This window comes from Diabrotica virgifera, chromosome 7 (assembly GCF_917563875.1).
Source record: "Diabrotica virgifera virgifera chromosome 7, PGI_DIABVI_V3a".
NCBI classification, from domain to species: Eukaryota; Metazoa; Arthropoda; class Insecta; order Coleoptera; family Chrysomelidae; genus Diabrotica; species Diabrotica virgifera.
Window position 1 is genome coordinate 237,804,816 of NC_065449.1, and position 14,921 is coordinate 237,819,736.

General features: G+C 35.6%; 1 protein-coding gene across 1 annotated transcript in view; it reads right to left on the reverse strand.

Annotated features, from left to right (window-relative positions):
- Nucleotides 1-14,921, reverse strand: part of LOC114327794 (multiple epidermal growth factor-like domains protein 8) — a 107,756-nt gene that overhangs the window by 42,509 nt on the left and 50,326 nt on the right. Inside the window, exons 8-14 of the mRNA XM_050656355.1 lie at nt 14,396-14,658; nt 12,056-12,372; nt 11,208-11,364; nt 10,021-10,285; nt 5,276-5,662; nt 2,681-3,047; nt 1,563-1,707 (exon numbers count right to left, since the gene is read on the reverse strand). Coding sequence (XP_050512312.1) covers nt 1,563-1,707; nt 2,681-3,047; nt 5,276-5,662; nt 10,021-10,285; nt 11,208-11,364; nt 12,056-12,372; nt 14,396-14,658 — 1,901 coding nt within the window. The remainder of the gene's footprint in view (nt 1-1,562; nt 1,708-2,680; nt 3,048-5,275; nt 5,663-10,020; nt 10,286-11,207; nt 11,365-12,055; nt 12,373-14,395; nt 14,659-14,921) is intronic.

Consider the following 14,921-nt stretch of genomic DNA (forward strand, 5'->3'; position numbering starts at 1 on the left):
GGTTGAAGTTTGCTTAAACCTTTTCTATTCGTTTTGAGATAAGAGTGGAAATTGGTGAATTTTTTTGATTGGTAAAACCGGTAGTAGGATGGAAGAATGGGAAGGTGGAGTGAGTTTTGGGTGTTAGAGGAGAGCAGTTATGAAAGATCAGTTCTAAGTAGTCGAGAAGAGTGATCAGTTCTAGAGAGCTAGAATAAGAAGTTTGTGCCTTTCCGTCAGCAGGCCTTGCCTTTTGAAAATAGTTCAATGGAGAAAATCAGTTGTTTGTATTTAGTACAGTTTCTTTAAGTTTTTGTTCCAGAGCCGAAGTAGGCTTAAGTGGATGCTGTGGTCGTAGGGAATGTAAATTCTCGACAGTATTTTATGTTCCTAGTGATGGATTAAACACATCCATTAGTTTTCTTTTGTCGAAAAGCTCTTTTTTTCAATCAAGTATAATTAATAACAATAATAATAATATATTATGATAATATATAAGTGGTACATACAATAAACGAACAATGGAATTTCATCTCTAATATAATTAATACCTGTACTTTGTCTGTAAAATTGAGTGTCGTTGTGTGCGTGACAACAAATGTGTCGTAGTCGTAACATCAGGACAATGTTTAACACCGTAACTGCCGCATGGATGGACTATGGATAAAGAACACATCAAGGTACTTGCGCTATTTTTTTATTGTTGAACTCCTATGTTTTCTCGCGAATTGATGAAACTTTATTTTTTTTTTTTTTTTTTGATAACAACCTTTGCTGAATTTTTATTTGTTTCAATAAAGTAAGATTACGTTTAATTACTAGATTTTCTTTACCAATCTCTATCGTCCTTATAAAATAATCACGCATGAAAGTAGCCTACGGTAAGTACAGATATTTCAAATAGCCGGCATCTTAGTTTAATATATTTTTTAAGTAAACATATAATATGATATTTTCTTTTTTTAATTATGGCGCCCCCCAAGCCATTGAGTCTCAATTTTATTTAACATCTATTAAGAGTCCACACCCCTAGGTCTCTGAAGACTTAGAGCTTCCGAGGTATATCAAAAGTTAAGTAGCACCAAGTATATTTTTTATTTATATTTTATTAAATTTGTCATGTTACACATTATTTTTTTGCCTGTGTTATCCCTAGGCGTGCTACATTAAAATGTCGCCCAACGTGTTTGGGGCATACTTAGTGCCACTTAAAATAGCGCCCTTTCTTGGGACTGCCACACTGCATAATAACATACTTATTGTTTCTAAAGACATGGTCAAAATAAGCTATTTTTCTTTGTTAACTGTTGCTAATAGTTCCTTCTCATTCAACACTAGATCGTTTGATACTCTCTCGATTCATGATATTTTCAATAACCATCGGTACAGCCAAATCTCCAAAGAATTGACATGGTTTTGTCTTTAATGTCTATCTCTCAACTCCGTACAACAGGGTGGATAGTATGTAGCAATAACCTTCGGTACAACCACAGATGTAATGGTTTCAGTTATTTCTGTAGGATTAGATATAAATGGGGAGAAATATTCACTATACAAATAATAGTATTATCATGTAAACTTACCATTTGACATCAAGTTCATCCATCTATTGCAATTATATGAATAAGCATATAATGTGTCCGTAATATTCCATGGGTAAATTTTGCCACCCATTATTATCATGTAATCTTCAGTTGTAATGGCTGAATGGAAATATCTCGGGCGTGGCTAAAAATTATAATTTGTTTTAAGTATACCGTTATCATAGAATATACTTTACTAGATATAATTGTATATCACAGAAAGTGATGGAGTCGAAGAAAGCTGGGCAAAAATTAGGTCTAATATCTTAGCCAGCTGAGAAAGTTCTTGGTGAAAGAAATACAAATAAAAATAAATGGTTTTGTACAGAAGTAAAGGAAAAAATGCAAAGAAAAAAAAGCTTACCTGAAATAGATGTCAACCAGGACACAAGAGGAATACGATAACTATAACAAGATAATGAGAAACGAAACACATACACATTAGAAAAAGTTTATAGAAAGACCGATAAAAGATTTGGATAATAAAATTTATAGAACTTGAAAAGCAGTGAAAAATGGGAAGAAGTCTTTAGAAGGCCGATGGGAAATTCGTAACATTTGATAAAGTACAAAAAAATGTAGATAAGCGTGAAAAGATTTTTTTTATTGATCCACATATTTATGTCTTACAACATAAAACTAAGGAACATGAGAAAGTACCACACCTTATTCAGTTGGCTGAAAAAACGCTATAGAGTTCAATATACAAATATACAAAGCACAAATGCGAGATACAATCATCACATACAGGATTTTATAGCTGATGTTAATCAAATGGTGCTGTCGACTTAACCAGAAGAATCCGATAACTTTCTGGAAGAATTAACAGTAGATACATTCATTCATAGTTTGAGAGGGAGCTAGATACAGAACACTATTAGATGAAGCACTTACTATTTTACATTGGAACATGATCCCACACGGATCTAAAGAGCTTCACAAACAAAAATGTAACAGACAATTTGGCCGAATATAATAGTTCACTTATTATTACAAAAGGATAGTCGCAAGTGATATTTTTATTATTTCAACCCTCATTTAGTATAATATTTGTTCGGTAATTACGCTTAAAATATTTTTAAATATTGAAATAAATAAAAAAAAAGGCAAAATCTTACCCAATGTAGAGTCGATCCAAGATTATTCAACTGCGTCCACGTCCTGTTCTCATAATTAAACATATACAGATTATTAGAAATTGTCGAAAGCTGCCTCTCGTATACAACACCGCCAAACACAAACAAATTACTACTTTGAGCATGATAAACAGTCGTGTGGCCGAATATTCCTAGAGGCCCTGGACCTTTGGTATTGATAGGCACCCACTGCTCTTTTCCGAACTTGTAAGCCCAAACGAGGTTTAGAAAACCGTTTTGAGGGGATATACCTCCTATCAGAATGAGGCTTTCTTGTGATTTATGGTATGTGAGAGTGTGTCCAGAAAGGGCTGGAGGCCATACGTCAGTCTTTTCAATTTCGCCCCACCTAAAAAAAACAAATTAGAAATGTAACAAGTCAATTAATAATATAAAATGTCAAATAATAATTAAAGATAGCAAAGTACTAGGAAATGATGGTATAAATGGAGAATGATAAAAAAGGAGGAAACCTTTTACATCAAAAATGCCTAGGGAATGGAATGAAAGCGTTATACTCATACATAAAAAGCAGATAAAGAACAATTTTGAAATAATGAATGGGTTTTGAAACTATAGGGGGAACAATTTTGAAAATAGGGGCATATCACTATAGGGACATATCACTATAGGGGCATATCGGAAAGGACAACAATAAATCAAATATTTACGATCAGACAAATATTAGAAAAAACACGGAATTCAAATCAGATGTACACCAAATTTTCGTAGGTACATTTCCAGCAAGCATATGATTCGATAAAAAGAAACAAAAATGGGAATCACAGGAAAATTAGTGAAGCTGACTCAAATGTGGGTGACAGATTCATATGCACAGGTAAAGATAGGAAACAGAACATCGATGCCATTTAGTATAACATCAGGGCTTAGACAAGGAGACCCCTTATCACAACTGCTATTTAATTTGGCCTTAGAATATTGTAACAGAATTTAATTAAGCATCCAGAAACTCAGATTTAATTAAGTCAATTCAGTGCTAAATCTAAAATCTTTTTTAAAAAAATAGACTAATTATTACTACTCAATACGATTGTGTGTATTTGTTTCTATTAAATTATATGACATTGAGTTTATTGATGTAAGTAGTACACGCACTGCAGGCCTGACCTAGAGAAAGTTGCAGAGTAATCATAAAGCTTGTTATTGTATTTATAATTATGTTAATAAAAACGAATGCACCTAAACAAATAGACATGAGATATATACATACGAAAATAACTGGAGAAGGACTCTAAGAAAGAATTTAATGATTATCAGACGAAGCAAGCGATGTCATCCGCCAACTGAGGACTCGCAATCATTTTTAATTAGTGGACAAATAAAGTAGATATGAGTACTTAGTGCGTTCAAGTTAATCAACCCCTTGTAGGGGTAGCCTACCCCCAACAACCATCATAATATGTAATAAGTAAAATATCGTCTGAGCTGACAGAGGATTTGCGAATCGAGGATCAAAACCATTTTAGCCTTTGCTGGTATTCTATATAGATACAGTCGCTCATTCTATAAAAGACGTGAGAGAAGTGTTTTCACAATTCGAAGACGAAACAGATAGTCTGGGTCTTCCGATAAATGAAGTGGAGACGAAATACATGCTAGTAACCAAGACCAGACAGTAGTAAAAGAGTTTAAATATCTGGGGACGGTAATCACAGATGACAATCACATAGTAAAAGAGGTGTCAGCAAGGATAGTTGCGAAAATTATACTCCTTATCATCATTATTAAGATCTAAGCTGCTAAAAAGACAATCTAAATTAAGACAGTACATATCAATTATCAGTTGTTACATATGCAAATGAAACATGGATTTTACATCAGCGGTAAATAAATAAGCTGCTGAAATTTGACAGGAAGGCTCTTAGAATGATATTTGAACATCAAAGAGATGAATTGACAGGAGAGTGGAGAGCATTGACATATTAAGCCTAGACTCGGTATACTCCCCAAAAAAGCGTAACGCGGAAACAGCATGGAAACAGTCCATCGGTGGTCTATCTATCTCTTTTAACCAAACGATCCCGCGCATATGACTGACAAAGATGGCTAGACCACTCAATCCTATGTCGGCGTTACACCTCGATGCATTGAGTGGCATATCCCTAGCCAAGTCTATTCTCTTTACATGTCTCTGGTGGAGAGGCGCCTCAATGCTGAATTGGTGACTCTGTATGGTACTGAAAACATCACCAGACATATAAAAGCTAACCGAATAAAATGGGCAAGTTACGTGGTAAGATCAGAGGAAGGCAGAGAGTTAAAGACCATTAGGCAGTCCCAGAAAAAGATGGAAGGATGATGTTGAAGCAGATTTATTTAGGATTGGGGTAGAACAATAAGAGATGGAAGCGCAAGTTTGTAGAAAGATGAAGGGCTATAGTGGATACGGCGAAGACGCATCCCGAGTGGTAAAGCCAGTCAAGAAGAAGAAGAAGAACAAATTAAATAAATCTAATATAAAATTGCTAAATCTCGTGTGCTTTCGAATCTGTATCAAACTGTTTGCAACTGCTGCGGTAAAACACTAATATGGAAGCTATATTTAACTGCACAAACCTTTGATTTTGTATGTCAAACTGCCAAAAATCATCCAAAGTCCTATTCCGATAATTCTTATGTTTCTTCGACAACCCACCATAAACATAAATCGTCTGCGTATGGCCGATATCGGCTCCGTGGAAATATCTTCCCATCGGCATCTTGGCATCAGGCGTCGACTCTATGGTGACCTGCATCCATGTCAAATTCTTCGTGTCGAAAAGTCGAACATCGTTTAGAGGACCATGTGAGAGGGACAGTCCTCCGAACATCCAGAGCGCTCCTCTACGATCCGACACCAAAGAGTGTCCGAAGCGGGGTAGGGTTTTTCGAAAATGTTCCAATGACTCTGACAGCTTGACTGTGTTGAATAGTTCGGTGAATGTCAGCTGAGTTTTGGTTTTCCTGAAAATAATAACAATGATGGTATAATAAAAACATTTTTGCGATGCACTGTGGTTCCAAATGCTGAAAACGAGGTCATGAACCGTCAAAAGCGTATATTGTTCATACACATCGGTATAACTTTCGTACTTAGGATTTTTGGCATCGCTGATTACGAAACTGATTTTTTGAAGTGAAAACTTCTTTAGGGACGTTGTGCGATTTTTGGATAGGGGAAAAAGCATTGAATTCGCGACCGTCATCGCGACCTTCATCTTTGGGGACGTTGTTCAATTTTTGGATAGGGGAAAAAGCATTGAATTGGCGACCGTCATTGCGACCGTCATCACGACCGTCATCGCGACCGTCATTGCGACCGTCATCGCTTATGCTATATATTATGTGTATGTATATATAAATTGTGTAGAGGCATTTAAATTTAAAATAAATGTAAAACCTATTTTAGGATGGGGAAAAAGGATTGATTTCGCGACCATGTATATTATGTGTATGTATATATAAATTGTATAGAAGTATTTAAATTTAAAATAAATGTAAAACCTATTTTAGGATGGGGAAAATGATTTATTTCGCGACCGTCATCTCTTCGGAGAAATAAATTTTGTACCTATCTATATTATGAGTGTGTATACATAAATTGTATAAAAGTATTTAAATTTAAAATAAATGTAAAATCTATTTTGGGATGCGGAAAAAAGATTGATTTCACGACCGTCATCGCTTCGACGAAATAAATTTTGTACGTGTATTATTATAATGTACGTATAATAATACTAATATTATTGAAGTGAAAACTTCTTTAGGGACGTTGTGCACTTTTTAGATGGGGAAAAAGTATTGAATTAGCGACCGTCATCGCCTTGGCGAAATAAATTTTTGAAGTGAAATCTTCTTTATGGACGTTGTGTCCTTTTTAGATGGAGAAAAATATTGAATTATCGACCGCCATCGCGACCGTCATTGCCTCGACGAAATACATTTTTGAAGCGAAAACTGTTTTAGAGACGTTGTGCACTTTTTAGATGTGGAAAAAGTGTTGAATTAGCGACCGCCATTGCTTCTGCGAAATAAATTTTTGAAGAGAAAACTTCTTTAGCGACGTTGTGCACTTTTTAGATAGAAAAAAATATTGAATTAGCGACCGACATCGCGACCGTCATTGCTTCGACGAAATAATGTTGTGAAGTGAAAACTTCTTTAGGGACGTTTTGGTCTTTTTAGATGGGGAAAAAGTATTGCATTAGCGACCGTCATTGCTTCGACGTAATACATTTTTGAAGTAAACACTTCTTTAACGACGTTGTGCACTTTTTAGATGGGGAAAAAGTATTGAATTAGCGACCGTCATCACTTCAGCGAAATAAATTTTTGAAGTGAAAAGTTCTTTAGGGACGTTGTGCAGTTTTTAGATGGGGAAAAAGTATTAAATTAGCGACCGGTATTTGTTCGATAAAATAAAAGTGAAAACTTTTTAGGGATGTTGTGAACTTTTAAGATGGGGAAAAAGTGTTGAATTAGCGACCGTCATCGCTTCGGCGAAATAAATTTTTGAAGTGAAACCTTCTTTAGGGACGTTTTGCACTTTTTCGATGAGAAAAAAGTATTAAATCAGCGACCGTCATTGCTTCGACGAAATAAATTTTTGAAGTGAAATCTTCTTTATGGACGTTGTGTCCTTTTTAGATGGAGAAAAATATTGAATTATCGACCGCCATCGCGACCGTCATTGCTTCGACGAAATACATTTTTGAAGCGAAACCTTTTTTAGGGACGTTATACACTTTTTAGATGGAGAAAAAGTGTTGAATTATCGACCGTCATCGCTTCGGCAAAATAAATTTTTCAAATGAAAACTTCCTTAGGGACGATGTGCACTTTTTGGATGGGAAAGAGGTATTGAATTAGCGACTGTTATTGCTTCGACGAAATAAATTTTTGAAAAGAAAACTTCTTTAGGTACGTTGTGCCCTTTTTAGATGGAGAAAGAGTATTGAATTATCGACCGTCATTGCTTCGGCGAAATAAATTTTTGAAGCGAAAACTTTTTTAAGGACGTTATACACTTTTTAGATGGGGAATAAGTGTTGTATTAGCGACCGTCATCGCTTCGGCGAAATAAATTTTTCAAATGAAAACTTCTTAGGGACGTTGTGCACTTTTTAGATGGAGAAAAAGTATTAAATGAGCGACCATCATTGTTTGACGAAATAAATTTTTAAAGTGAAAACTTCTGTAGGGACGTTGTGTACTTTTTAGATAGGAAAAAAGTATTAAGTTTGCGACCGTCATCACTTTGCCGAAATAAATTTCGTACGTACATAATATATATGATGTGTATGTATACATAAATAGCATATAACGTACGTAAAGCTTATATAATATAGGTATAGCACTTCTTTTTGGATGTGGAAAAGCATTGAACTCGTAATTTATATACTATAAGAAGTTTTCACTTCTGTCGGCACTACCATGAGTGCTTTAAATTTTTTTTATTTAAAACAAAATGGCGAATTCAATATGGCGGAAATAAATTAAAAGCATCAATTAAAATGGCAATATTTTTTTCCAAATTTGCTAATTTAAGAGGGTTTTAGAGGGTTTAAGAGGCCGACATTAATATTCGTATCTATAACCAACACGTAGAACCTGTACAAAGATTCCAGTATCTTGGTTGCTGGATAACAAACGATCTTGACCACGAGGTCGAAATACGTGCTCGTATATGGTATGCTAGGTCCGCTTTTCCAAGAATGAAAAAATTCCTAATAAACTCTACCTTATCGTTGGATATCCCATACCAATTTGTAAAAACGTTCATTTATTCCATATTGCTACATGTAGTGCAAACATGGACTCTCGAAATTACAAGTATGAGGCGTATAGAAGCCTTTGAGATGTGGACTTTTCAAAGGATGCTGAAGATCTCTTGGACAGAGCACGTGACCAACAACGAGGTCCTGAAAAGAATGGAGACTGAGAGAAAACTCCTAAATATTGTAAAAAAGAGAAAAACGAGTTATCTAGAACATATTTACAGAGGAGAAAGATACAACTTTTTACTCATAATGGAAGGGAAAGTGGAAGGATGGAAGGGTCCAGGAAGAAGAAAATGCTCCTGGCTGAAGAACTTAAGAGACTGGCCAGGCATGGACATACATTCGATACTAAGAACCGCTCAAGATAGAGAGCAATTTGCTGTAGTAGAGCCAACCTTCAGTAATGGAGAAGGCACCTTAAGAAGAAGAACGAGGGTTTTAAGATCGCCGATTACAAATCTGAAATTATTTTGTTGAAAAACAAATTGGTGGAAAGAAATTGAAAATACCAATCAAAAGGCAATATTTTTTCCAAATTTGGCAATTTAAAGGGTTTTTCGCTGATTACAAATCCGCCATTATCTTTTATAAACAAAATGGCGGATCCAATATGGCGGAAAGAAATTGGAAATATTATTTTAAACGCATATTTTTTGTTAATTTTTTAACAACAATTCTTTTTGAAATAAAAACAAAATGGCAAATCCAATATGACTGAAAGAATTGAAAATATTAATTAAAATGCATATTTTTTTTAAGTTTGATAATTTAAGGGCTTTTTCAGATCTATGATTACGAATCTGTCATTCTCAGAAAAAAAACAAAATGGCGGATCTAGTATGGCAGAAATTTTTTAAAATATATAACAAACGGATACTTTTTTGAAATGTGGAAGTTAAAAAATAATACATATATGTAAAAATGTAATATTACGTATACTGACAGCGTCATTTCACACTTTTGTAGTCAAAGAGCTGCCAGCAATGCAAATACATAATACACTTAAAATCAGCTAAACCAATACGATTCTGTATCTTCTAACTATACATTTTGACATTAATAAACGTTAATTGTAGAATTATGCAGAATCATGTACTTTTTGAATGTATTTTTACGAAATTTTGATTATTTCAAGTATATTTTTACTGTTTATTCTTTAACAAAGTGTATGCATTTATTGTTATAAAATCTAAGTTAACTTATATCTTACATTAATGCATACTAGAAAAAGAAGAATCTGCGTAACAGCTGTCAAATTGATGAACTACAAAACATTTTACAGCGTTTTCAATATACCTACGCGTTTCGTTTTCACTTTCACTGCCGGCCAAAATAACATTGCATATTGTCCCTGAGCTATGAATAAGAATACATCCGGTCCTACCCTTATACCTGCGTATTACGACCTTACGATAGCATGAGAAAACAACTGTAAACATGAAAATCCCTAGAAAAGGACTTTTTTTACCTCATGACCACGTTTTCATCATTTGGAACCACAGTGCGATACTTCAATTATCCTTATTTGTAAATACCACTTACTTTATACCGCATGAGGGTCCAGTCCATCCCGCGCTACACAAGCACCTTCCGTAAGACTTGTCGCAAGATCCTTGTCCTTTGTCGTGGTTGCAATTGTCAAGACAAATCGATTGTTCACAGTCGAAACCGACGTAACCGTCTTGGCAGACGCACTGGCCGTTTCTGCACTCCCTGGGTGGACGGCAATCATCACAGCTGATAACTTTATAGAAGGCGCTGAAGCTTTCGCCTGGCTCGCCTTGCTTGTAATGAACTGTAAGCTGTCCTATAAAAAATTGCTGTTTTTATGAACTGTGAAAAAGATCTAATGGTTTAAGGGGAGGGGGTGTTCAATCACAAATTAATCCCTTAATTTGTAATCTCACATTAACCTTAACTTCCTAATTTTTTATAGTTTCACCGTGTATAATTGTGAAACATATCGATTAATAGTTTAATTTCCAGTTTATTCAACTTCCTGCAAATTGAATGAATTGCCAAATAGTGTTGCAATGCCTAATGTCCTCGTTTAAATTATATTTGTCAGCTTTCAAAGTACAAAGTTTCTGTTACTATGCTAGACACATTAACCTTTGTGCCGAGGTGTACATTATTGTTGAACTTATAAATTAGGGGATTTGGGCTCCTTTGAGTGCAGTGTATTATAAAATGTTATCTAACCAACAACTGTAGTGTACTAATTCAGTAGCTGTCAATAAAACCATATTTTTACTCCACGACTTCAACATTTATTTATCATCGTCGATCGAGAAGAAACGGGCACATGGCATTAGAAACAATTCGAAAATTATATTACTTTCGAATTGTCCAGAAGTTTGAATTTTCTTTTATTTTAAATGAAAGTACTTAACTTCAAGAATACTCTTGGAAAATTTATCGGATTGATCGAAGCAAAATTAAAGGAAATACAGCATGTTGAATATCCCCACCTACGACTCGCTTTGCAGCAGTTGCGCGTCAGCTCGCTTGAACGTAGTGAGAAATGTTCAACAGCTGTTCCCCTTCTCTTTTGTAAATTACTCCGCGATTCAAAAACAAATTCCGGTTTGCATCACTTTACGAGTTGACAGAAAAAAAAATTGAAAATAAAAGTTATCAAAACTTTAAACGCGTATTTCTCTTATATTAATAAATCCTATCCTATTTTTTTAAAGAGTTTAGTTATCAAACAAAATATATCAACTTACCTGTTCTTGATTCCACGGTGCCCAAAGCTAGAGCTTCTTCAGTACAAAAAACTGCAGATAACGGACTCTGGCTACCCATATCAACAAGTTCTGGTAATCCATCAAACACGTACACAGCGTTTTCACCACAAGATATGTTTAATTGTGAGGAATTGATCTAAAAAATATAGAATATAGTATTTTTACTACAAAAGCGATATTACGTAGGTAAAATTTTTGACGTAAGAGAACTGTCAAAACATTAGAATGTGACTTTTCATTATTGCCATGTTTATTAATAAACATGGCAATACGAAAAGTCACATTCTAATGTTTTGACAATTCTCTTACGTCAAAAATTTTGACCTACGTAATATCGCTTTTGTAGTAAAAATACTATATATCACAATATATGTACATAACTTTGACGGTCAAAAGAACAGAGGCAGTATTTTGCATCTCGTGCAAAAATTTCATCTATACTAAATTTCAATAAGCGATGCAGGGTATGTAAACAACGATTTCAGTTGCTAGAGATGTTCAACATTTATCTACTCGTTCCATAGTAACAGTATATTATTAAAATCACTTTTCTCTTTTCTCGATTATTAGTTTTTATTATTTAGTATATAAATTATTAGAATACATAGATAGTGAAAAAATAATCCTATTAATTAAATTAATGAAACATTTAAGCAATTATACAAGTAACTATTATACAAAAATATTCAAAAACTGAACGTAATAGCCATCTCTATTTTACCGATGAATATATCGCTGTCAACTAATATTTACGTCTCTTGCATAGCTTATTGAATTTTAGTTTTAAAATTCTACTGAAACGTCTTATTTTTAAACTACTTACATACCTGTAATTGTATTATCGGTGTTCCAATATTAGTATCCGGTTTAATAATCCACAAACATTCTCTGGTAGGTGTACCGCCCCAAGGAGGAATATAAGCTTGTCTGGAACTAATTCCTTGACCGTGAGAGTCTCTCAAAATACCTCTGTCGCATTGATAGTAACACTGTTTCCCATTTTTGGGATCTCCGAAGTATTTGTTTTTGCATCTTTCGCAATGGTCACCTCTTGTGTTGTCTTCGCAGAAACAGACACCAGTATCCATGTCACACTCGCCTTTGTCTTTGTTGCCGTGACCGTTGCAGTCACATTTGCGACAACCTGTAGGAAAATTGTACATTTAGTAGAATCAAACAAATTTAATAAACATTTGGAAAGCATTCCTTTTTTAAATCATTGCAGTTCAAATAGTATCAAAAAAATAGAACTTGGACCTACCTGATTTATCTAGGATTGGAGTACAGCAATGGGAAATAGGAAAATAATAAGAGCTGAAATATTTAAGGACATATTTATACAAGGCGGGAAAAATACCAGCAGAGTGGCTCAGATCTGAGTTCGTACCATTGCCCAAAAAACCAAGAGCGAAAGTTTGTGAAGACTATAGGATCATAAGCCTAATGAGCCATCTGCTGAAGCTGTTTTTAAAAGTCATCCACAAAAGAATTCACCGGAAATGCGAGGAACAAATTGCGCCCAATCAGTTAGGATGGGTAAACGCCGTTGGTACGGGGGAGGCTTTATTTAGCGTGCAGGTGTTGTTTCAGAAATGTAGAGATGTCAGCTGTGATGTTTTTGCATGCCTGATTGAGTACAAGAAGGCTTTCGATAGAGTCAGGCATGAACAAATGATGGAAGTGCTGATGAGGACAGTAATTGACGGAAGAGACCTAAAAATAATAGCTAACCTGTATTGAAAACAATCAGCGGTGCTCCGAATAGATGGGGAATATACAGATCAGATCAAAATCTTAAGGGGAGTGAGACAGGGGTACATAATTTCACCGATGAAAATCAATCTGTACTCAGAGCACATTTTTGAAAAGGCTCTAAAATATATTGATGAAGGCACCTCAATAAATGGAGTCAAGCTCAGTAATCTGCGGTATGCAGATGATACAGTAGTGTTTTCCAATACCATAGAAGGGCTGCAAAACTTAATGAACAAAATAACGGGAAACAACTAGAACATAATAATATGGACTGGATATAAAAACCAGCAAAACCAAACTAATGATCATCAGCAAGGAAAACATAACTGGAGCAAATCAGAAATGAGGACGCAGAGGTCAATAACTGGAAAAACACTGAGAGACAGAATGCCGAACGACAGAATAAGAGATCTCTGTAACATACAAGATATAGTACGGTGGGGAAGACAGAGACGACGAGAGTGGAATCAGCATGTGACGAGAATGGACAGCGAGAGAATAGCCCCTATAGCCAGGGATTCGAAGCCAACAGGCAAGAGACCAACAGGAAGGCCCTTTAAAAGGTGGCGAGATAGCTGGCAGTCAACATCACAGCTACGAATACAAGCTCAAAATCGGTAAGAAACAGGCCAAGAGGCCTATTATAAGAAGAAGAAGAAGAGCAAATCTGTATGTGAACCAAATGAGAATTGAACTGCTTGAATACAACTACTTGGGAACCATAATCAATGAGTCATGGGTAAAAACCCAAGAGATTAGATGCCGCATCGGAAAGACAAAAAGTGTATTCTTGACTATGAGCTCTGTGTTCAAGAGCCACGACCTCACCCTAGAAATAAAAATAAGGCTCCTTAAATGTTACGTGTACTCAGTGCTTCTATACAGAGTAGAAACGTGGACATTGAAGGCGAAAACTCTATCAAAACTTCAGGCTTTTGAGCTATGGTTGTACAGAAGGATCCTGAAGATACCATGGACAGGCAAAGTCACCAATGAAGAAGTGCTACGGAGGATGAACACAACCGCAGATTTGGTCAACATCGTGAAGGGCCGTAAGCTGCAGTACGTGGGACATATAATGAGAAATCAAGGTAGATACGAGCTACTCCAATGCATTTTGCAAGGTAAAATTGAAGAAAAAAATCCCCAGGACGAAGAAGAATATCCTGGTTTGCTATCCCGAGAGCTTGGTATAGAAAGACCTCACCACAACTTTTCCGTAGAGCAACCAACAAAATCATCACATCCAGAATGATCGCCAACGTTCGGAACGGACAGGCACCTTAAGAAGAAGAATGGGAAATGAAAACGCAAGATCTTAGAAGAGGGAGGGCTGTAGTGGATGCGGCGAAGACTCACCCCGAGTTATAAAGTCAGTCTAGAAGAAGAAGATTAGTTAAATGAATACTAACCTTGTTCGCTGGTGGCGTTTCCATAGCTACCCGGTCTACATTCCTCACAAAATTCTCCCATTGTATTGTCAACACACTCCTCGCAAATTCCTTCGCCTTGCGGACAGGCAGAATGATTGTTACAGCCACAATTTTTCGAACAGTCATCTCCGTACCATCCAATATCACATTTACACGAATAATCTGGTTCTCCTTGGCATATACCATGGACACAAACATTGAAACAGGTTCTGTGGCAATTCTTTCTTCCGTCACCGATATATCTGAAAAATATTACAATCAAACAAATGTTCCCAACATATTGTTACGATTCACAGCAGAACGCAGGCCAGCCCTGAATATCTAGATCTTTCTGGAGAGCGAAAACTGATTTAGAGCTCTTTCTCCATCGAGGCGTCAACTTGTCTGAATGTATTCAATTCGATTTTATTCTATTTATTCCAGGCCCGGTCTAGAATATTGTAGAGCAAAGTCGGTTAGTACTTAAATAGAAGATTGAATTGTAGACACTGTGCGCGTAGTGCGC